General features: G+C 40.3%; 1 protein-coding gene across 2 annotated transcripts; it reads right to left on the bottom strand.

Moving 5' to 3' along the window:
- Positions 1-546: 546 nt before the first annotated feature.
- Positions 547-23,677, bottom strand: rnf122 (ring finger protein 122). Of its 2 annotated transcripts, none has more exons than XM_080309321.1 (6): positions 22,975-23,677; positions 16,437-16,593; positions 4,710-4,755; positions 4,578-4,619; positions 4,380-4,459; positions 547-2,605 (listed from the first exon to the last, which is right to left on the bottom strand). In XM_080309321.1, exons 1-6 carry the CDS (start codon positions 22,997-22,999, stop codon positions 2,491-2,493), a joined length of 465 nt encoding a protein of 154 aa, XP_080165447.1. In that variant the 5' UTR covers positions 23,000-23,677; the 3' UTR covers positions 547-2,490. The 2 variants fall into 2 exon arrangements, with proteins under 2 accessions (XP_080165447.1, XP_026042960.1); XM_026187175.2 differs by having other exon boundaries at positions 4,380-4,462.
- Positions 23,678-23,767: the final 90 nt, after the last annotated feature.

The raw sequence follows: 23,767 nt of genomic DNA on the forward strand, positions 1-23,767 counted from the left end.
ACATATGTTGCCTGCTTCAGTGCATACTGCTTAGAATTAACTGAAATTTGCTTTGTACTGAGTTTTGAACATCTTGGAGTCTCGGAGACAGAGTCAAAGTCTAAAAAAGATTCAGGAAAAACTATCTGCATGGCTAGATGTCACTGCAAGCTGGTGAGAAACATAAATTGGTTGTTATTTGTGCTATATGACAATTAAACTCAAAAGTCTCAATAAATTATAACAACAACTGTTTCTGCAATATAAGTCTAGTATTAACAAAACAAACAACAATCAAGAGTTTTCTCAAGTTAAAAACAAATAGTGGCTGTAGTGCTGGAAAGAGGAACTCGAACAGTATTTAATTAGTGTATTTAATTGAAAATCTTACATTTTTCCTGCTGAAATTCAGTGCAAACAGTCTGGTTTCCACCAAGACTCTAAAACTTTTGACAACTGTTTGACAAGTAAATAAGCAACCTTAAAACAATGTACATCACATACACTTGATTTCACCTGATGGTGGTGCCATAACCATGATTTTCAAGAAATAAGCAAGAGCCTGCATGACCAGAGAACTGTATTTTTTATTGTTTAACTTATTTACATCTGTTGGATTACAAAATGTGGAATGTGGTCAGAATCAGAGCGAACATTTCTTTTTCTCGTGTGCAGAAAATGAAACATGATCAACTCTTTTTTTGTTTGTTTGTTGTTTTCTTTTCTTTCTTTTTGGCACAGGGCACATTTTAATTACAGTGCAGCTGCCTGCTGTATCTGGACAATGTGCTTTGTGAGTTTTGTGCTCAATTTAGGCAGTGTTTTGCTTTCAGAATCTGTAAATCACAAAATAGACAAAAATAAGTTACGACTGAGGAATGTAAACCACCTGCAATAATGCCACGAAAACACGGTTTATGAGAGTGAGATTTAGTTGCTTCCCAGGTGAATTCATTGAGGGCTTGCACTGCTGCTCCCTTTATCACCCAGCTCTGGTACTTCACAGACTTTTATAAAAGATTCACCACACCTCAAAACACAGCTGTGCTGTAACCAAACCGAAGTCTAACATTTATAAGAACAAAGGCATGGAAACTCGTGTGTCTGTGTGTGTGTGTGTGTGTGTGTGTGTGTGTGTGTGTGTGTGTGTGTGTGTGTGTGTGTGTGTGTGTCCGAATTCAAAGTGCAAAACCTAAAAATAAAAAACCTTTCAACACATTTCAACAAAACTGTTAGCGTGAACGTCAGGATGTGTTCCTTCTATATTAACATGAGAACACAACAGGACAATAAAACATCCCCTTGAACAACAACAACAGAAAACAGCTAGAGCCTGTGGTACTGTAGGGGTTGGCACCAGTATGGATTTTAGACGTTATATCAGAAATAACTGGTTTGTAAGAGACTTGATGCAGACGTTTACCACACATGGACGAAAGCTGGAGCTGCATCTCGAAGGCTGTTTTTACAAACGTTCGGCAGTCCTGGACTTTTTTCTATATATAGAGCAGCCAACTGTCTGGAGGATTCACAGCAAACGGGTCTTCTGCACATTAAACCTAGGCACCACGCCTCAGCTCAGCCTTTCAGAACATTTCTAGTAAATTCATCACCTTTTGCGTGCTACATGTGAGCAAGGGCAGCTTCATGTCCCGCTCTTTTTCTACCACTGTTCTGAGTTCATCTGAATAAATGCAATATGAATAACCGTTTCCTTGAATTTTAAGCAGCATGACCTCAATTTAATCATAAAAAAAGTATTTCTTAGTTTTATTAACCCTTCGCTGACCCTTAAAAATGCATCCCTTTAGAGCCCTGGGGACCAAAAATGGTCCCAGGGCCAAAGAAGGGTTAAGCCCTCTTTGCTACAGTGATATTTTTTCTCCTCGGCTGCAGTTTGTTCTTCTTTTCTACTGCATCTTAAAAACTGACCTTGAGCTACTGCTGGGAATGTCAAACACAAACTATAATTTTGTCTCAAAACTTGTCAACTGAAAAAAATTCATGGAGTGCCACGTACTGGAATAATTTTTCCCATTTGAGTTTTAAATAACTCAGCCAATATGGATAATATTTAACCCCAGGTAGCACATGACAGGCAGCATTGATACACACTCAGGGGGGATCAGCATCTTCTTGCGAGCACTGCTGTTCATCAACACTCATTTGTCCACTTCAGTGAGAAAAAACTGCCCTCCGTTCAGTGCTGTTGTTAACCTCAGTCGAACCAACAAGAGAGGATGTGAGGGACGTGGAGAAAAGGCATGTAGAACGGGATCGTGAAAGGAGAGGGCTGGAGTGATGTGTGGGCGGCTGAAGATAATCTCAACCACAAGGTGTTGTGTTGCTATCATGGAGATTGTTGCTAGGCAACAGCATCCTTCAGTTCATTTTTGTGCTTTGCCGTGTTTAAACAGCAAAGCGGTCTCCCTCTTCCTGATGGTCTGTAACTCACACCAGCTAGTTTGGCCGGGCGTCGGCGTCCCAACCAGGCTGGTTGAGGCTGAGAGGTTATACCAGTTCATCCAGCAGAGTTCCTATACTATGCTGTGGCTCGGGCGGGCCGGCTATGGGTTTGTTGCACATGGGGCAGACGCAGCGCACCTCCAGCCACTTTACCAAACACCTGCATAGAGGAACACAGACAGGACAGGAATGAGGAAAAAGAAAGCTGGACTAACTTCAACAAAATCTTCAATGTTTAACAGCTTAGTCATTTTTTCACAGAGTGGCAAGCTTATGACCCATGCATGAGTATGTGAGAGCCCTTTAGAACTCACTTACACCAGCAATCAAAATGCGATGCTGCCGCCATTCATGCGTAAGCAGCATTTGCAGAAACTATTTCTAGGCTGGGGGCCGTTAATTCCTGGAGCCTGTGCTGGTCGTCTCACAGTGATGACAAGACTGCAGAAAGTTGGACCGAAAATAGACGTATGCACAGTCTCCCCAATGTGTCGGTTTTACAGTTTACGGGATGGACAAGCAGAATGTGCTTTAGCTTTGCTGGTGCTGGTATGAAGGTTCTGTTACCTTTGGATGGAATCAGGTTCCCCACAGTTTTCCCAGTGGTCATGGTAATAGATTTTTAAGTATGCTACATCTTACTGAAGCTCTCCTTACTGAGAAAACAGCTGGACTGGTCACTTGTGCAAGCTGTTCCTAGAGTCATGTTTTAAAACCAAGAAATCTCTTTGGCCATCTGAATTGATCCAACTAAAACTGTGTGCAATAAATGAAGGATGCTTATATTAAACAAGACCAGAGTTTCAAATAATGGGATCAGAGTATATACAAATAATACCTGTCTGCCAACAGCTCAGGCTTCAGATGATCCTAAAAATCGGCAGATACATGCAGCTCTGGCTGTGAGCACAGCAGCTCCACGTGTTTGCAGTTCAGACCTTCTGTTTGTGAGTTGGAGCCAATCAGAAAAAGGAAGAATTAAAAGGGGAGGAGCTATGGCTCATTTTAGAGAGGGGAATAAATGAAAGGCTGCACCGAAGCCGATTATTCGGAAACTTGCATGAAGTGTAGAAGTGTTCAAGAATATTAATGATCCTGGGTCCCCTCTAATGGACTTGGTATCCTTGAAACCTAGAAAAGTGACATAACTCTGACAAAGCCGTTTTGGTGCCTAAACCTCAACAAACCACTGGAAAAGTAAAAAAAAAACAAAAAACAAGCAAACAACAACAACAACAACAACAACAAAAACCCACGTCCTATATGAGAGGTAAACCCCCACACAGACAAGTTTGTTTGCGCCACCTCTGCAACATCTATCTCCTAATGCAAGTGTCATCTCAGTAATGCTTGACACAAATGTCTTTAGGCAATAGCAGCAACCCACATATGGTTGTTTACTTGCAATATTTGACTCACAGAGCTTTTTCAGTTCTATCTTTCTGTAAGAGAGTCTTAAGAAACCAAAATAATGTCCTGCTGCCTTTGATTGTAGTTAAACCATGAAGTAGAGAATGTTTAGCAATTTATACCAAAACTACTGTAGCCCAAGGCTGCTAGCCCAGAATATCAAATTGCTCCTCTGATAAGGCCTCTTTTCTTTTAAACTCTTCTCACAGAACCCAGTAAAAAAAAAATTTAAAAAAAACCTTCTCACATTAAGAAGCATTTCAATTTTAGACAACTGAAAGCACAAGGATATAGCTTTGCCTCCTCTGCAAGGTCTTCAGACTAGCTCTGTCTGATGTGCATGCTGGGATCCTCAGCAGGAACCAAGACATGAATGAATGATGACGAGTACTCCACCAAAAATTTCCATTTAACTTTTGATCAATGGACTTCACATCAGACGTGACCATTTTCACTTTACCAAGCCCTAGCAGGTGCAAACTGGCAAGCGAGTGTGAAGAAAGACTCCACTGTGCTCTACTCACTTCCTGTGGAAAGCATGTTGGCATGGCAACACTCCCAGCTCGTCTTTCACTTTGAAGTCCTCCAGACACACAGCGCACGTCTGCTGCGTGAGTGACAGACGGAAGGAAGCGGGAGAGGACAGTCGTTAGATTAAATTATCCTGCTTCAACAGCTTAAAGCTGAACGCAAACAGGTAGAAATGTAAATTTCATTCTTACCCCATGAAGACTCAACTTTTTTGGATCTCCTTTTAAAACTACCTGTAGGAATAACACAAGATATTTTTTTAAAGTAATGCTTTTTAAAAAATTAACAGCCTAAATATCTTAAATTATCAACACCAGTCTTACCTCTCTGTATCCAAACCGCTCACTCTGTGCTTGGTGTCGTAGTTTGCTGTGGATGAGCGGAGAAACACATAAATAAACTTTGGCAATTTGTTCCTTAAAGAATGTTCCTTTAACCACAGTGTGCATGCATTTCTTGGTTTCTGTCTTAAAGTACACCTGTAAGAAAATCTAAATTCTTTTTTAGAGGCAAATTTTTATTTTTAAATAGATTTGCACGATTCATTGATCAAAATAATCTTCGTTTACTTTAAAGTGGACCCTAATTTTCTTCTGATTGGCTCCCCCTCCCAAACAAAAGGTTTAAGAAGCAGTTGGGTGGGCTGCTGTGCTCTCTCTGTGTGACTCTGACATCATGCAGCTCCAAGATGGGATAAACCCCTTAATGTGCTCACTGTAATGATGTATATATGGCAGAAAATAAGGAAACAGATAAAAGCTCCCTCTTCATAAGACTTTTATTAACATCCTTAACTTTTTCAATAAATATCTAGGGTTGCTGGTTTAGCCCCGATGTTACTAAGCAACCACATACCTTGAGGTTAAATTTAGTAGCCTGGGTTCAACTCTGACTTGAGGCTTTGTCTGTTTCCCCACTTTTCTATCTAATCTTCACTGTAAGATCAAATAACAGCAAAAAGCCTCCAAAAATAATCAAGATTATAAATATCTATATAACCATGAACTAACTGCCAGAAATCCTTAATTTTTTGATAATGGAGTGTTTGTTGTACCTTTTAGACAAAAAAATATAAAAAAAAATATATCAGATTTGAATCTGCATGTATGACTTTTAATTTGTATCACATTTGCTACATTAGCCATATTTTTGGAATTTAGTCATTAAAAATGTGTCATGCAATTTATATCAGTTTTTGAGGGCCAAAAAAGGTCACGCTGATGATGTAGAAGTCTCAAAAACTCACAAAAACACATGTATCAAATACAATACGCTTGGCTTTAAAGGGCTAGTGAAGTACTGTCTGCACAAATATATGGTATCATATTGACTGCTCATATTTTCTGTATGCAACCAGAAAAAATAGACAATGTGCAAATGGTTTTTGAGAAGCATGTCAATGTAGGACAAGGTTGAAAAAGCAAGCTTACTGATGCTTAGACTTATTAGAGACAATTTCATGCTGAAAATAGCTTAATGATCTTCCTGCAATCTCTTCATATTTAACTTATTGTGTAATCTTCTTGTCATAGTCAGTAGCTACAACAGGCGGGCCCTTAATGACACAGTTAGTCACACAGTTATGAGAGCAAGATTGCATAATTGTCCCTTGTGGTTCCACTTAAGAGTTTCAGGCTCAGAAAGACACTGAATGTCCAAAAGGAACTGTAAGGTGAATCCAACATTGGGATTTCTTACATGCAGAACCCAAAGTGAATGCTGATTCATTTTAAATTAATTAAACAGTTTTAAAAAGGCAATTAGCCATGAATGGGTGCTTCTTGATGCATTCTTACTGTTTGTGCTCTTTATTTGTTCTGCCTGTAGTTTCCTAATCAGTTTCTGTATCTGTAGCTGTGGTTTATGTATTTTTCAGTCTTACAGGGATTTCAAATTGTAGCTTATGCTAAAAATACTGAGGTGTATGGCATCAGTTCATGCCATATACTCGCATATATTCCCAGTACTAATAAACTTTAATAAAAAATGTATCAACCACTTGATTAAAGTAAATAGAGTAGACCAAAAATAGAATATTTACACATAAAACTCGATTTTTAACTGACGTCTTGTCATCAGGTTGTTGGTCTCAGATTAAAAAAAAGTTTGGACAGTGTTTATGGATAATTACACACAGACACATTGCTCACTCACTTAAGTAATCATGCAACTACATTCAAAAATGCTAACACACACTTATGCGCACACACATGCACAAACAAGCTAATGAGTATGTTGCCTCTTTGAAACTCCGCACCACCCCTGAAACCAACAATGGAGAGATCTTTATCACTTGGCGAGCAGTGTCTATTCAAGAGGTTATTTTTGGCCTCTTGTTTTTGAACCAACCGAACATGGACCAAATGTCTGTCGCTGTCCATAAATTGGGCCTGAAAGTACGTGCAGCGACAACATCTGAGAACAAATTAAATGTTTATCTATGATGATATCCCCCTAAGCAGTGATTCAGCGCTTACAGTAAAGAACTGACAATTTTTTCATTGTTAATGAAATTTGGTTGTAGTGTTTAGAACAGTTACTCCTAACATTTTTCCACGTGAACAATGTGAGGATACACGTTTTTCTTGTTGAGGTTTCCCATGCTCGAATAATGATGTGAAGTGGGTGAAAGGGGCGCCATGACAGAGATTTCTGTGTTTCCCTCTAACCATTGTGCAGCAACATCTGCAAGACTTAAAATTCCTCTCGACAAACGTCAAAGCCTCTCATGCTCATGTCCTGCTTTATTGTGTGCTCAAATATGAGACCCGTTACAGTGTTACAAAACACGGTTAAATGCTCGCGTTGCTACACCTTTGAAATATATGTTTGAAATACTTTTTACAGTTAATTCCAAGCCGATTACTTAGTTAATAAATTGATCTGCTAATCTGCTACAGTTGTATTAAAATAATCGCATCAGAAACATTTTCATAAACTTTAACTGACAAAAATTTAAAAGTTACTTAGCTTAGTCTTTAATACTGAATATCATTCAGATTTTAAGGATACAGCAGTGGTGAAAAAGGCATGAATGCCATGATAATTTTGGACTTTTGATCATTTCAATTTCAAATTTTAATTTATTTCGGATTTTCTCCAATCAATCAAAAGTATACATTCAGGCTCAAATATATACATACACCCCCACTAATATTTGATTAAATGTTAAATTTAATTAAATTGCTAGTCATGAACAAGCTTCTGACATAATTCTGGCTGGATATTTGAACACTTTTTTAAATGAGTTTGTATAAATTGGCTAGTTTCCTTGGCATTCCACTTTGTTCCATGTTGTTCCATGACAGTTACCTTCTGTCACTATTCCCTGATATGATTTAAACAGAGCAATAAATTGATTAGCCAGAAACAACTTAATCAATAATTCCAACCCTACTACACAGAGACTTTTACGTAAATAAAAAAAGATACTATCCATACCAATCAGGTGGAATTCCTCATTAAAGGGAGTTGGACACAAATCTTTCATTCAAAAAACCCCAGCTAAAAATACCAAAAATACTCATGAGAGTCTTAAAAGGTCGAGTGAGCACAGGCCGTCTTCTGTGACATAAAGTCCTTTGTCAGTATAACCTGGGGAAAATGAAGAGCCCCTCTTATGCGCAGAACATCAGCGAACATAAAACTCAAACTAACACAGCTGAAAAGACCACCACCATAAGCAACTGAGTAGCACAAGGATCAGTACTTATACATCAATCCGAGCAAAGTTAAAATTGTAAAGGTCCCGACCAAGCAAGTATTACCAACCAAGAGTCATCACAGGAAACTTAGAGTCCTTCCTGGTCGATGTTAAGATACTTCGACATGGACTCAAAGATGAAGTATACCTGGAGTGCAACAATGACAGAAAACAGTTACAGGCCCAAACAAAAATGAGAAGCTGCCAAATCTGTGAGCTCCACCATGACTCCAAGACTGCACTAAGCCAAGAGTCCATACAGCATGCCCTAAACATAAATACAGTGGGGCAAAAAAGTATTTAGTCAGCCACCGATTGTGCAAGTTCCCCCACCTAAAATGATGACAGAGGTCAGTAATTTGCACCAGAGGTACACTTCAACTGTGAGAGACAGAATGTGAAAAAAAAATCCATGAATCCACATGGTAGGATTTGTAAAGAATTTATTCGTAAATCAGGGTGGAAAATAAGTATTTGGTCAATAACAAAAATACAACTCAATACTTTGTAACATAACCTTTGTTGGCAATAACAGAGGTCAAACGTTTACTATAGGTCTTTACCAGGTTTGCACACACAGTAGCTGGTATTTTGGCCCATTCCTCCATGCAGATCTTCTCGAGAGCAGTGATGTTTTGGGGCTGTCGCCGAGCAACACGGACTTTCAACTCCCGCCACAGATTTTCTATGGGGTTGAGGTCTGGAGACTGGCTAGGCCACTCCAGGACTTTCAAATGCTTCTTACGGAGCCACTCCTTTGTTGCCCGGGCGGTGTGTTTTGGATCATTGTCATGTTGGAAGACCCAGCCTCGTTTCATCTTCAAAGTTCTCACTGATGGAAGGAGGTTTTGGCTCAAAATCTCACGATACATGGCGCCATTCATTCTGTCCTCAACACGGATCAGTCGTCCTGTCCCCTTGGCAGAAAAACAGCCCCATAGCATGATGTTTCCACCCCCATGCTTCACAGTAGGTATGGTGTTCTTGGGATGCAACTCAGTATTCTTCTTCCTCCAAACACGACGAGTTGAGTTTATACCAAAAAGTTCTACTTTGGTTTCATCTGACCACATGACATTCTCCCAATCCTCTGCTGTATCATCCATGTGCTCTCTGGCAAACTTCAGACGGGCCTGGACATGCACTGGCTTCAGCAGCGGAACACGTCTGGCACTGCGGGATTTGATTCCCTGCCGTTGTAGTGTGTTACTGATGGTGACCTTTGTTACTTTGGTCCCAGCTCTCTGCAGGTCATTCACCAGGTCCCCCCGTGTGGTTCTGGGATCTTTGCTCACCGTTCTCATGATCATTTTGACCCCACGGGATGAGATCTTGCGTGGAGCCCCAGATCGAGGGAGATTATCAGTGGTCTTGTATGTCTTCCATTTTCTGATGATTGCTCCCACAGTTGATTTTTTCACACCAAGCTGCTTGCCTATTGTAGATTCACTCTTCCCAGTCTGGTGCAGGTCTACAATACTTTTCCTGGTGTCCTTCGAAAGCTCTTTAGTCTTGGCCATGGCGGAGTTTGGAGTCTGACTGTTTGAGGCTGTGGACAGGTGTCTTTTATACAGATGATGAGTTCAAACAGGTGCCATTCATACAGGTAACGAGTGGGGGACAGAAAAGCTTTTTACAGACGACGTTACAGGTCTGTGAGAGCCAGAGATTTTCCTTGTTTGAGGTGACCAAATACTTATTTTCCACCCTAATTTACGAATAAATTCTTTACAAATCCTACCATGAGAATTCATGGATTTTTTTTTCACATTCTGTCTCTCACAGTTGAAGTGTACCTCTGGTGCAAATTACTGACCTCTGTCATCATTTTAAGTGGGGGAACTTGCACAATCGGTGGCTGACTAAATACTTTTTTGCCTTTGGCTTCCTAAGGCAAACAGTCTCTTTTCCTTCCCCCTTCTTAACGAATGGTGTTCCAACCAAAGTTCACCCATTTTGGCTTCGCACGCTCCTCCAACTACAGTCTTGTAATACACGAAAGTTGGCACCAAGACTGGTGCATACACTGTGGTAATCTGTCGTCGCCATGCTCGATGGGGCACAAACATGGACGCCATACAAAAGGTATATTTAAAAAAACAAAGCACTGCCAACATCTTGTGCCTTAAAAAGATGATCTCTTGGGAAGATCAGATCCCCCGGGCTGAGATCCTTTCCAAGACTAATCTGCATGGAAGCAACAGTGGCCAAAAACCGCGTTTGCTAGACAAGCCATGGTAACCACATGACTGACCTACATCTACCCTTCCAAGCCCAGAAAACAAGCTGCTGATAGGGAAAAGAGGTGCTATAGAGAGAGAGACAGAAAGAGAGAGAGCAGATTCCTCAAAAAGGAAAGGAGAATTTAATAATTGCCAGTCAACATTCAAACTGGGAAACGTGTGCACAGCAGGCATATCTACTTGCTATCGTAGTAGGCATATAAATAAATGTACATTACATTATTAGCATGGCTTTTTATCAGTAAAGTGAAGCCAGAGAGGTTGAGGTCAGCACTCTCGACTAATGAAGCAGTAGTATCGTGTAACTTTCTGCATGCGTATCAGAAGAGAAAAAAAGTTTAACTCTTATTTTTGGGGCAAAGTCAGAAACCATTTGAAGAGGTTTTCATTTCCATGTATTCCATAAGTAACCTTTTTTATATCCTGGAGACCTTTGAAATAAAGGTTATGGATCTCTCCCCATTCATTTCAATAGAGGTTAAAAAATAACTACCCCGAGGCTGCCAACAACTTGCTTGACTACACCTAAAGTCTACTGCACAGGAAGTACCAACTATTTTGAACATCTGGCACTCAACAGATCAACCTGGACAGACTGAGACGACTGAAAGACGTGATAAACCTGGATTACCCCAGTATCTGGGCTCTTTTGCACCACATGTGAGCAAGCACAGCCGTGGTGCTGAACCCCGCCATCCCCCGGTGCAAGCGTCATCATCTGACACCAAGGACAGCTAGAAAAACCGCTGACTGCATCTCTGTTTTCACAGTAGATGACCTCAAGCATGCCCTTCTTGCTGCTGTAGCATTTCTGATATAATCATCCTTTTATTTTTGCTAAACTCAATCTGTCTTCAGAGTGTATGCAAGCGAGATGACGTCAGTTTAATGATGACAGACGAGGTTTAAGAAGCTCAGTTTGAGACTAAACTGTTGTTAGATGCACAGTTTGGATGTAAAAGGCTGGCGTAGACGAGTAACCATTTATATTTCCATGTTTTCAAATTAACTGTCTGTTGCTGTTCTTGTTGTTTTTCTGGGGTTTTCTCCAAGATCTCTCCCAGCAAATTAAAGTTTATTTTAGAAAGCCATTCACTTAACAGCTTAATATCTCTCCTCAGTCATTCTATTGTCTGGACAAAAACACATTACCACCTCCTTCTTGATCCTCGTGGATCTTAAAATATCTCTCTGACTAGCTGCTGTGCTGCTGAGTACAAACCCTGTACTGCACTGTAAGACCAGATGGGGACGTAATTAAAGTTGTGATATTTTTGGCGTGCCCTTGGTGTGGAACACTTGTGTCTTTTCGGCCTTGTACTTTACAGGTACAGCTGCGAAGATCTCGACTCTGTGCAAGAAGTGGCGTGTATTTGCTAAAGAAAGCTAAATCTTAGCAAACTTTAACCACCACATCTTAAAAATTTGAACAGTTTTAATAGTGGTGGGCGGGCATAGATATTTAGGTCTCAATCTAATGTTACAGCTGTACATCACAAACACGATGACACACAGGATTAAGAAAAGAGCCTGTCTGAAAGAGATAATAGGAGACCTGCCCCCTAACACAGAGCGCCTTTCATCACTCAGTATTCATGTTATGAATCACCCGGTCTATAAATGAATTCACAATCACACTCCCACCCAAGAGTACCTTCAGCATGTTAATGGAGCCAAAGGAAGTGAGTCGCTGGTTACGATCCTTCAGAAAGGGCTTTAAGAGAAACAGGAAGGATCTGAGCTTTTTCAGACAGAGTTGATGCTCAATTTAGTGGTGAAGCCAGGTCACAGAAAACATTTTCAATCAAAGAAGCGTGTCTTCAGCATGTGAACATGAGTCAGTCCAAACTGAAACAAATATTTACCACTTACAATTTATCATTATAGCTGCTGATCTTAATGGTTGAGGCTCAAAGTTTTTCCAGATCTTGAATACAAAAAGTGAAAGATTAATCTCGCCACAAAGTCCATTTAGAGCTAGGGTTCGCTTTAGGGAGCAAGCACATCAGCGAGAGACGCAGAGGGAAAATGCACGCCTCAAACGCTTTCCATTAGTGTTTGTAATGAATCTGTTCAGAGGATGGTGGTTTATGAATGATCATTTTCATGCTGCTTTATGATTGTTTTTTATTTTTTGTTTTTTCTTACCCATTAGTGCATAGTTGTTGTTGTTTTTAACATCGGCTATACTTGTCATTGTTAGGACAGCTTGTAATAATGGCCTTCCTTCTTGTTCTGTGGTGCCACAGTATTACAGTGTGTGTGTGTGTGTGTGTGTGTGTGTGTGTGTGTGTGTGTGTGTGTGCGCGCCTATCATTAGTGTTATTATTTTCATAATTATCACTATTGCTACTGATTTTGATATCACTTCCATTTTTGGTGCAAACACTAAGTTTAAAAGAATTACTCAATGATAGTTCTTCTTTTTTTTAAATAATTTTTTTTAAATGTATGCGTACATTTTAGGTCACTTTGTTAGGTACACCTGTTCAACTGCCCCTGAGCACAAATATTGAATCCTTCAACCACATGCATTTAGCCATGTGGATATGGTCAAGACAACCTGCTGAAGCTCAAACAGAGCATCAAAATTGACTTCAGTGACTTTGAACATGGTTTTGGTTGTTAGTGCCGGTTGGTCCGGGCTGATTATTTCAGAAAACGCTGATCTATGCCCACTTTCTGGCTGCTTCCAGTAGGATAATACGCGACAAAGTTCAAGTCATCTCAAACGCGTTTCTTTAAAATGATGGTGACTTCAAATAAAGCAGAGCATCTTTAGGATGTGTTGAAACAGGAGATTCACATCATGGATGTGCAGCTGACAAATGTGAAGCGACTGTGTGACGCTGTCATGTTAATATAGACCAAAATCTCTGAGAAATGTTTCCAGCAACTAGTTCAATACGTTCCACAAAGAATTAAGGCATTCCTGATGGCAAAAGGGTGTATCTTATACGTTTATAAAGGGGTGGTGAGTGTATATCTCTTTAAAAGAAGAAAAAATTAAGATGAAATAAAGGCATCAAACACAATCTACTTCCTTTTGAACATAACCAAAAGAACAGGACTTCTTTGTTACTATTTTCAGGCAGCAGAGGAGGAAATGAGATGCACGCTTGTAGATACAATCTGACATAAATACGCCCTTATTCCCAACTTTCTGGAATAGGTTGCCAGCATTAAACTCAAATGAGCACATATTTAAAGAAACATTTTCGTCATTTAATAGCTTCTCCTGTGGTGTAGGAGTTTACATATTTTCCTGACAAGCAGAAGATCCCCAGTTTGATTCTGGAAGGATGCAGTAACACTATTGGGGTTGTGTTAAAAGGAGGATCTGGTGTATATAAAAAAGAAAATCTACCAAGTCAAACATGCGGAGGTATCTGCTGTGGTGACCTCCTTGTGTAAAAGGGAGATGCTGAAAGCAGCTTTTAAATGCAATGATTTTTTTAGTTATTTCATTGGGTTTTTTGGCCTCTTTTAAAAACATTGTCGTAGTTTGGACATAAGAGTGGATGCAAACACCTTAAAATACTCAAAGAACACTGAGTATATTTCAGAGCCTGTACTTTTTCACTTGTGGTTCAGCTTTTACCAGAGAATTTTATAAAACAACAATCTTTTCTTCCACTTAAGTGACAAATGTGTGTACTTTTGCCACCTCTGCTGAATTGCCTTTTGGGATAACAATATTTTGTCTTAAGGAAATTAACTTTAGGTTTAGATTAATTTAGGTGTGTAGTGATGAAATTTATTTCACTAGATTTCCATTATATTTAATTATAAGAATTAAAACGACTGAGGAACAGAGGCGGGATGTTATCTGCACAAATGCGAATCAAGATTCTCGCTGACGTCCGTCTTTATTCTAACGTTATTTTCTGTGATTTATTTCCTGAACAGCACATTCGTCCTGCCTGTCTTCCAGACAGAAAATGTCTTAAACTCTCTGGCATTTTGATAACACTAAAATTTGAACAACATTTCAAATTCATTTAAATGTCCAACAATAGCACACCGCATTATGAGACATCAAGCAATTTTCCAAAAACAGAGAGAGAGCTCAAGATGAAACACAATCCCTACAGCAGGTGCTGACGTTTCCTTTTTGTTCACTGTGGACCTTCGTGTATGATGGCTTTATGTTTTCCAACTGTGCACTATTTATGCCGTGTTTATTCTGAACACGGTTTCTCCTTTCCTCACTGCTGTCTTCACACATTGTGACGGGAGGCTTCCTGTTGCCTCACATCCCGTCCTCCCATCCTCAACTCATCAGGGAGTTCACAGTCAACAGCAGGATAGGTCACCCTGTTCCTCTTTTTTTAACCTCAGTCCCTCCTACAGTGTGTTTCTTGCCTCCACACACATACAATGTCTCTACAGTGGAGATATTTAGGGATTACGATGTTGGTCTCGGTGGCGTAGTTTGGTTTAGGCTGGAATTCAATGCCTACAATCACAGATGCTTAACTTTTCCTGATGATTTATCATGAGAACCTTTTATGTGTTTATTTGTTTTCCAACTAAAATAAATGTATACAAATAATTTACAGGCATTTATATTTCCCATTGCATTGTTTCCTATTGCTTAATAGGGTCAATATTATCCCTCTGGCATGTTTATAAGTGTATAACTGAATTAGTAGAACTTAGAGTTTGTCTGAGCAGAGCTGAATATGAAGTCTTTGTTTGTGGGGGGTAATTTATGTTACTCGAATTGAGAGTTGGCTGTATTCATTGTTTGGCTGTATTTCAGGAGGGAAAGCAGATCATGTACTAATCGGAAGGTTGGCGGTTCAATTTCTGGCTGCCCTGGTCTGCATGCATGTCCTTGGGCAAGATACTGAAGCCCAAATTGCGCTCCAATTCATCGGAGTGTGATTGTGTGCAATAGAAAGCACTTAGTTAGGAGAAAGTGCTTGTATGAATGGGTGATTAAGCAATTTATGAGAACAAGTCCATTTACTATGAATCTGATTAAACTATGAAGCATTTTCTGAAAATGTGAGCTAAATTCTTGTAGTCAGGTATATTTTACATCAGCGGTCCCCAACCTGATGCTGCACTTCATTTGATCCAGTTGAGCATGTTCCTACAAAAAACAGAACTCGTCTGGTCCTAAGCAAGGTAGAATTACTCATGCATTACTCGCAGTACAGAGCAGTGATTTTTAAGAATTTTCTTTTTGCACTTAAAAACATCACGGCGCCACGTTCATCAACACAGCCTTTGCGTATGACTTCTTTAGCCAGACACAAATACACAACAAGTTTTAGAGGTTTACCAATGTTTGCATGGGCAACTTATGCCTGATTCAGACTCCTTTTCAAACCCTACATAACCTGACATGCACCTCATATAATAAAATGGTAAATGGCCTGTATTTATATAGCGCTTTACTAGTCCCTAAGAACCCCAAAGCACTTTACATATCCAGTCATCCACCCATTCACACACACATTCACACACTGGTGATGGCAAGCTACATTGTAGCCACAGCCACCCTGGGGCGCACTGACAGAGGCGAGGCTGCCGGACACTGGCGCCACCGGGCCCTCTGACCACCACCAGTAGGCAATGGGTGAAGTGTCTTGCCCAAGGACACAACAACCGAGACTGTCCGAGCCGGGGCTCGAACCGGCAACCTTCCGATTACAAGGCAAACTCCCAACTCTTGAGCCACGATCGCCCCAGGTATGAATCAGGAGTGGGTCATTATGGTCACAACAGCCATTCAGTGAATTCTTGGTGAGACACTGCCACACTCTGACAAATGAAGGCTGCCTGGCTCATAGCTGGTGTCACCACCTCCGTTCAATAACTCAGTAATTCACAATTTTATCCTTACTCCTCTTATTTAATTCTAATCAAGGGAAAGCAGATGTCTAACTGGGCAATTCTCACCAAAACAGTTCTGAAAGATAAATAGCACCACATGCAAGAGGAGTCATATATCATTTATATAATGTTGTTTTGCTGTGAACTGTTAACACATCTAGAATTTGAAACAAGGAGAAAACAATTCCTACAAACTCTGCCCTAATTTGAAGTGGATTAAGACTTTGGTCTTGCTGTACGATTCTGTTGCCTCTCACCTAATGAAATAACAGCAGAAGATGAGGCTCAGGATGAAGACAAAGATGCCTGTCCCGAAGATCACCATGTAGATGTTGAGAGGTAGGTCCTGGAAGGTGATGGGCGGCATGGTGCACGACTTGTTGGAGTAAACGAGTCCGAGACCACAGAAGCACCCTAAAACAACAACAAAAGCAAATTTACAGGAAGGATATAGCATGAAACAGCTAAACACTGAAAGCCTGACACTAACACTAACACCCACACACACACACGAATATACCGCAAAACAAAAACTGAATGCAACCTGTAACCTCATCTCTTTTCTGAGGCTCAGACCTGCATTGTGAACCTCAACCAGAATCCACATCCCGAGCCTTTAAACGCAACAGGCGGGTGGGTTAGACTGCCACTGTGCACATGTGATGGTTTTAATGTACTTTCATATATATGTAACAAATGTTTTGTCTGTTAACAAGCAGTTTTCAGACTCTGAGACTCACACACCAAGAATCAGTGAATCTGTAACCTTTCCTGTTCTTGACAATAGTGTCCATATAATCTGCTGATACTTGTGCAAATATAGCACAAATGCAGCACTGAACATTTTTTGAAGAATACTGCAGCATGAACCAATCAGAAGAGATGGTAACCTATGCAACGTGCCATGCTTTATTTATCCTTCCTACTTTGATGCTGCACCCCGCACACGGTTTTCAGTATTTGATCAGGGTGTTTATTATTTTTATACCAAAGCCACTGTAGTCTCCTTGGTTGAAATGTTTGAAATAGCTGTAAGTAACTGGTTAATTTAACTGTTTATTTGCTCATCTGCATCTACCCTAAAGGATTAAACAGTTGGTTAATCGCCAACAGCACCACCCAGCGTAATTGCATATCATATAATTCAAAATCCCCAAACAAATGAGGACTCATTAGCAATTGTGAAGCCTGGTAGTGTGACTCCAGGGCATAGCTGCAGAGGAAGATGTGGTGAAATCTCCACAAATGGAGCGCTATGTAACCAGATCTCTGCTTGACAAGCTGTTTTCAATAATAACATGCAACGGAGCACATAGCTGTGTTCTGTAAAAAAGAAAAAAAAAGACAGAAAATTCTGAGCTGACTCTTAAAGCAGCAGGAAACAGTGACTTATGCTCAAAAACAGGACATTAAGTTCAAAATGAACAATTTGTGTAAATAAACTACCGATAATCGACTGATAATACCCCCCAGTATTTGAATTAGGTGCTATCCAGTTGTGCTATCCCAATAACTAAATCAGTCTAAAGTCTGACCTTTATATACATTAATAAAATAATAAACAGGAAATAACCTTAAATCCACACAATCATGAACTGACAAGCTGTTTTTAAGTTAGATAAACAGAGACGCAGAGAGCACACTATGTGTTTTGTGCATCTGAGTGAGTAATGAGAAGTCAGCATGTGAGAAGGAGCTTTGTGAGATCAGGGTCATGCTAACCCAGGGAGTGATAGTGAAGTGGAGCTCACGCAGTACTCGTCGCACTCAGGCTTCTCATGTCCAGATTAGAGCAGCAACAAGGCAGAAAGCTGAGAGAGTCTGCAGGTTTTCATTTTCATCAGACACCGCAGCAGCTGATTTCACTGATTAGCATATTCACCCAGAGACAAGGCGCTAATCAGTGAACTTAGCCCGTGTGCTCTTTCACAGAGACACTTTTGGCCTTCCAGGGCACACGCATGGAAACAAATGTAATGTAAAAACAAACTGCAACAAACTTAGCCTGAAACAAATTTAACACCCACTCCGTCTGCTCTGCTCTGTCTGTGGATGTTCGTGTGTTATTTGTCTGTGTTTACTAATCCCGTGCTGGACTGACAAGCCCTCCATCATCATAGGAAAGACAGATTTTCAGCACCATATTTTAATTTAATTTTAACTTCTAGACTCTATGAGAGGAGCTATGTATGCCTCAGAGGACCAAATGATTGATATTTACCTTTAAGAGGCTTCTTAAGTGGTGTTGTGACCCAACCGCAGGTCCCAAGGGAAATGTGTACTCCCAGACTGGTTGGTGACTGGTTGGTGAGTGGTTGCAGGAAGCGTTTGCAGACAAGTTGATACAAACTAAGAGAAACTGCAGATATCTGCAAGTGACAAAAGCTGTCACAAGGACATTTTCGACAGCCAATTAGGTACTACATGTTTTTCCATAACTGGGGCTTTTTTAACTTGACCAAACTGTGTCATGTGGTTAGCAGTGTGACTGTAAAATTTCAGTACTGGTCCTTGGTACAGCCCCTTCCACCTTCCTATTATTTTCTGCCTGTAACAAACAAAATATTTATTCCATAGAAGAGCTGGGCTTCTGTACCAACAGATGATATTAGCTCTCATTTACATCACATAGAGCCAGGATTTAAATAAATAAATAAATAAAAAGCACCCAAAAACTGAGCATTAGAGCACCTGAAACCTGAGATTTTGGCTCACAAGGAGCACAACCTTTGAGAGGCTGAGCATTTTTAATTTAAGCATCCACCATTATAAAAATATGTTTATTTAACAGAAATTCAAGAAAAGCCGAATGGGTCAACTTACTGAAGAGATGGATGAACAGAATAGATGAAGATCTTCACCAGTTTCATTTTCGTGGGTATTATTTTCTTCCAGCACCACTTTTTAATCAATGAGGATATTTCCAGTTACTCCCGCAGCCAAAGTAATAGACTGACATTTCTATCTGACGCCTCTCCCGCCTCACAGTGGAAACAGCAGTATCAGGGGATCAATACTATCCGCCTCTTGGTTCCACTCGTGCTGAACAAGCAGAGCGTGTCTATTAATCAAGGATCGTTGATGGCTGCAAAATCAAGTTCCACCACTTCACTCAGCCAGAAGCAATCAATGGTAGATACACTAAGGTTTGAGCCAGATTTTTAACCAAAAAGCCACAAATGCCTGAAAAGAGTCTAAACGGGACAAAACCAGCCAGCCTTATGATTATTCATGTGACTGACTGGCGAGAACTTGCATCAGGGTTGTAAACTGTAGCACAGCTGACAGGATTTGACAAAGATTTTGAGAGATTTAAAAATGTAAGAGATGAAATAAAATCCACAATATTTTTAATAATGCTCCTTCCTTTTCAAAAAATATCTTTCACATACAACACTTTTTTCATCAAATGTGCCCATGCAACACATGTGCAATTAACTAATAAGGGCCTATTAAGCTCTATTTGAAACCATTGTACTAAATACCCAACAATAAGTATCCCTCTCATCGTGTAATGAAATGTGCTATACAGCTACTGTCATTGTCATCCCCCGCTACCAGTTATTAAAGGTAGGCCTTCACTACAGAGCTTGATTTTTGTGAGGTCTGTGCGATCACAGCTAACATCATTCTACGAGAAACAACTGACATAAAAGGTCAAAGTTACTTTGGTTTAGCAACAGCTGATAGAACAGCAGGTTTGTCCAATCACCTACCAAATATTTTTCCCATATTCTTGCCGGTGATAGCCTTTTATGTGCTATGTCTCCTTACAAAGACATGCAAAGTAATTATACTGATTGCTCACTGGCTTTCACACTTTGTCACAATTTAGTTTGCTTGTCTTTTTCACACTCTCTACTTCCTGTATGACTAGAAAAGGGGTAGAGATGGTGATAGACAGCTCCACTAGTCCTCTGACAAGTTTTATGACAAGTGACTACTTGCAAATGCTTTTGTGCACAAATTGTCCTCTTTGGTCATCTATACAATTCATAATTATAAACAGATTAAAAAAGGGGTGTAACTTTCGGGTCTGAAAAGTGAAACCAACACTGAAGTGTCTTTCTTATGGTAACCAGGGTTTCACAAAGAAAAACAGGGCTCTGACTGGACTAAACACTTTCCTCTTGAGTTTAAGGCCTCGGTCACTCATTTCAGATCATGTTGAATAAATCATTAAGTCCTTTTTTTTGGTACATTTTGGTTGTTCTACAAGTCAGTGTGTTCCCTTTTCCATCATATTGTTGCCCAGAATAAAACACACTGGAGAAATCCAAATATTCAAACAGTCCTGCTGAAAGCATGCATTACTAATATTTTCTGTTCCACAATTTCAACTCACTATTGTCACACCTCTATTTGGATCTGACACAGAGAAATTTCTACTACATAAAATGTCAGATAACTATGTTTCTCACATTTTGAAATGAAGGCACACCCTTTATTTTTAATTGCAGATGTTTACTCTTTCATAATTAAGTTTTATTTTTTTTACACTGCAATTAGGTGGATGGATCAGACTGATGCTGCATTCCCTGAATATAACCGAGGACACAGAAAGATGCAAGGCGATCGAATTTACTTCATCCTCTTTACACATGTCAAACAATCTGCCTCACAAAGATCATCAGCATACAAAGAGACACACACAGTGAGAGAGAATGGTGTAAATGTCAGCTCCTGTATTCATGTCACTGCCCTGCTGATGAGACAAATCACCTGAGCAGACTCACAATCCAAATCTAGGGCATTTGCATTCAAACCTTTGTGCGTGCGCACCATGTCACATCCCGTCGCATTTCCCTCCTCCACCTTTGTATGCGGGGAGAGCAGCTATATTAAGTGATTTTTTGATTTGGTTGAAGTCTTGCATGACCAGTGACCTATATATCAACAATCTTATGAGGCATGCCGTTGCCATGGAGTAGTAGATGCAGAAAGCGGCTGAAGGTTAGCTAATGAAAGTTCTCATTTCAGGACAAAGAGAATCCGAGAGCTTCTCGAGTTATTCTTCAAAAAGGCAGGAAATTCCCTCTGAGATTTGATCGAGCTGTAAAATACCTCGACTATTGCAGTTTCCCTGACAGCTCCTATGAGATGCCTGCTGGGGTTTTGTCCTATATATGTCGTGTTCAAACAAAACTGCTTTCTGCTGCTGTTGCTGCTGCTGCCTTTGCTAAAGACTGAGCTTCCCATCAAATATTCAGCAGTTCACATAGGGGGGAATCACTCAGGCCTGCCTGCATGGCTGCTGCTGTTTTCAAGACGAAAGTAGGTTGGGGCACAAATCTCCCCATCACATGCATGAAAGCATGACATGTGTCACATATAAACAGTAGAATGAATAGGCACGATCACAGAAACACTGACACACACACAGAGTTGCGGCTGCCTGTTACTGCTTCATTTTTCCAGCAGAATGTTACTCTTTGATACTGTGTGTGTGTGTGTGTGTGTGTGTGTGTGTGTGTGTGTGTGTGTGTGTGTGTGTGTGTGTGTATTATTTCCAATATGAATGGCAGCCGAGTTGCTGCACAAAGGGAGTAATTGTTCTTGTCTGAACACCAACAGTCCACTGAGGAGGCTGCTGTAGTTGTGCATTCAAACAGGCAAAGTCAGAGGAAAAAGACCCCAATCCATCATCTTCACCCAGTCTCACCATGACAAAGAAACACTGAAAGACAATTTCACTGGAATGAAGGGTTTTATTTTTGTTTAAGTGTGACTGCTTTTGTTCACACTTTTGGCCTGTTGGAAGATAATCAGCTGAAGCTGTGAAGAGTGTAAGTGAGAGACTGTAGATAGGGTCAGAGCAAACAAGATTACCTAGAGAGACAAAACATTATACAAAGAGCACAATGACCGGTCTTGGGTAACTCTCTGGAGTGAGTTTAGGCCAAAATAAAGGTTTTTATTGATCAGGTAGACTCTTAACCTACAAATCAATACAAAAACTGACCAAATTTCTGATTGCCTAATCGCCCTTTTGGTGGATAGTGTATTAATTTAGGTAGATTACAACGTTTATAACATGTTGTAATCTATAGGGCTGCAGCTTATGATAACTTTCTTTATTGGTCATTTTCTTTGATTGTTGCGTCTATAAAATATCAGACAGTCGTGGCAAAAGCCTTACAGCCAAAAAATAATGCATCCAAGCTTCAAATTAATAATTCAAATCTTCACGTTTGAGAAGCTAGAACTGGGTGATGTGCACATTGCAGCTTCAAAAAAAGATTTTTTTATTAATACTGCTGCGGATTAATCTTCTAATTACTGCAGCTCTAACAGTCCTTCTCTATTTTTCTAGTATTCACTCAGCACTTCTAACTTTTGCTGTTAATACTTTTCTTTTCCGTGGACTTTGACTTATTGGACAGGACGAAGTATAGAGCTGCTTGTGGACAAGAAATCACTTATCACTAATACCACTACTATGCAGCTGTCTGCTTACATTAGTCTATTTAACGAAACTAGATTTCGTGTGTTTAACATTTAGCACGTTTATAGGGTGTTTATATGTCATCGCTGTGGCATTATTAGAGACACTTTTAAGAACAAATGAAGCACCGAGCACACAGCTTAGGACAACTCATTTTGTGTCTCTTTGTTAAGATCCTGCACATTGTCGTTGCACTCGCTGGGGATGTCTAAATTTAGAAAGCACTGGCCTGAGTCAGTCTTGTTCTAAAATCTCTGTTTTAATCCTACTAAAATAATAGGACGTATTGTTCATTATTGTCACAGACTAGCAAAACAAAACAAAAAACAACAACAAAAATGACTCCTCACCGTTACACCACTGAAACGGGTGCATCAATGCACCAGATGGAGTCCTTGCCGTCGGGATCCGATTCGTGTTTACCAACAAACCGCAGGCCTCCTCGCAGATGGATGACCGCAATGAAGTGCACAAGTAGAGCCGGTGACTGCCCGCCAGCTGTGTCAAAGGTGAGTGAGACAATAGCAGCCCTGAAGAGGTCGTGAAAGACGAATAAAAAGGTGGATAAAGGGCGTTTAATCTTTTTGTATCGGAAGTTGCAGCTGGGTTATGTCACATTGTCCACGTTGGCTCGTCTCAAAAAGCAGAAATGCTGATGTGAGTGTTTCCCCAGCTTCTCCTCGCTGTCGCTGTTTTGACTCTGTTATTATTAAAAGACGGCATGACACTGACCCAGCGGCAGCATCTGTGTGAGAAGAGAAACTAGAGCACAGGCTCGATTTCCCTGCTCCCGCCCCCTCTCCGGCAGACTGACGTCCGGGGAGACCAATGGCGAGGCCGGTTGATCCGCGCTGTGATGTGACGGGCTGGTGTGTTTCCTGTAGCTCATTAACGTCTGCAGCTTACTGATGCATGTATGTTTTACAGCAAGGGGTCTGGTTCATTGTAGCTCATGAGCCAATCACCAGTGTGGCATAATAACCTGTATATTAAAGCACACACACTCACACACCTCTAAATGTCACGTCTTTAATAGATTCACAGTGCCCCCCAAAGGTACTGGAACAGCAAGGCTAATTAATTTGTTTTTCTGTGCGCTGAAGATGTTTGAGAGCTTTTATTGCCAGTTTTTTGCATTAAACA

The sequence above is a fragment of the Astatotilapia calliptera genome, chromosome 12, assembly GCF_964374335.1.
Source record: "Astatotilapia calliptera chromosome 12, fAstCal68.1, whole genome shotgun sequence".
Lineage (NCBI taxonomy): Eukaryota > Metazoa > Chordata > Actinopteri > Cichliformes > Cichlidae > Astatotilapia > Astatotilapia calliptera.

What these genes read in the sequence shown, in the direction of transcription:
- rnf122 (XM_026187175.2), bottom strand. Translation starts at nt 22,999, where the DNA reads ATGCACCCGTTTCAGTGGTGTAACG. An exon ending in TTCTGCTGTTATTTCATTAG is followed by an intron (nt 4,756 to 16,436) that starts GTGAGAGGCAAC and finishes GCTCATCCACAG; the next exon opens with CAAACTACGACACCAAGCAC. An exon ending in AAAAGTTGAGTCTTCATGGG is followed by an intron (nt 4,463 to 4,577) that starts GTAAGAATGAAA and finishes TCACTCACGCAG; the next exon opens with CAGACGTGCGCTGTGTGTCT.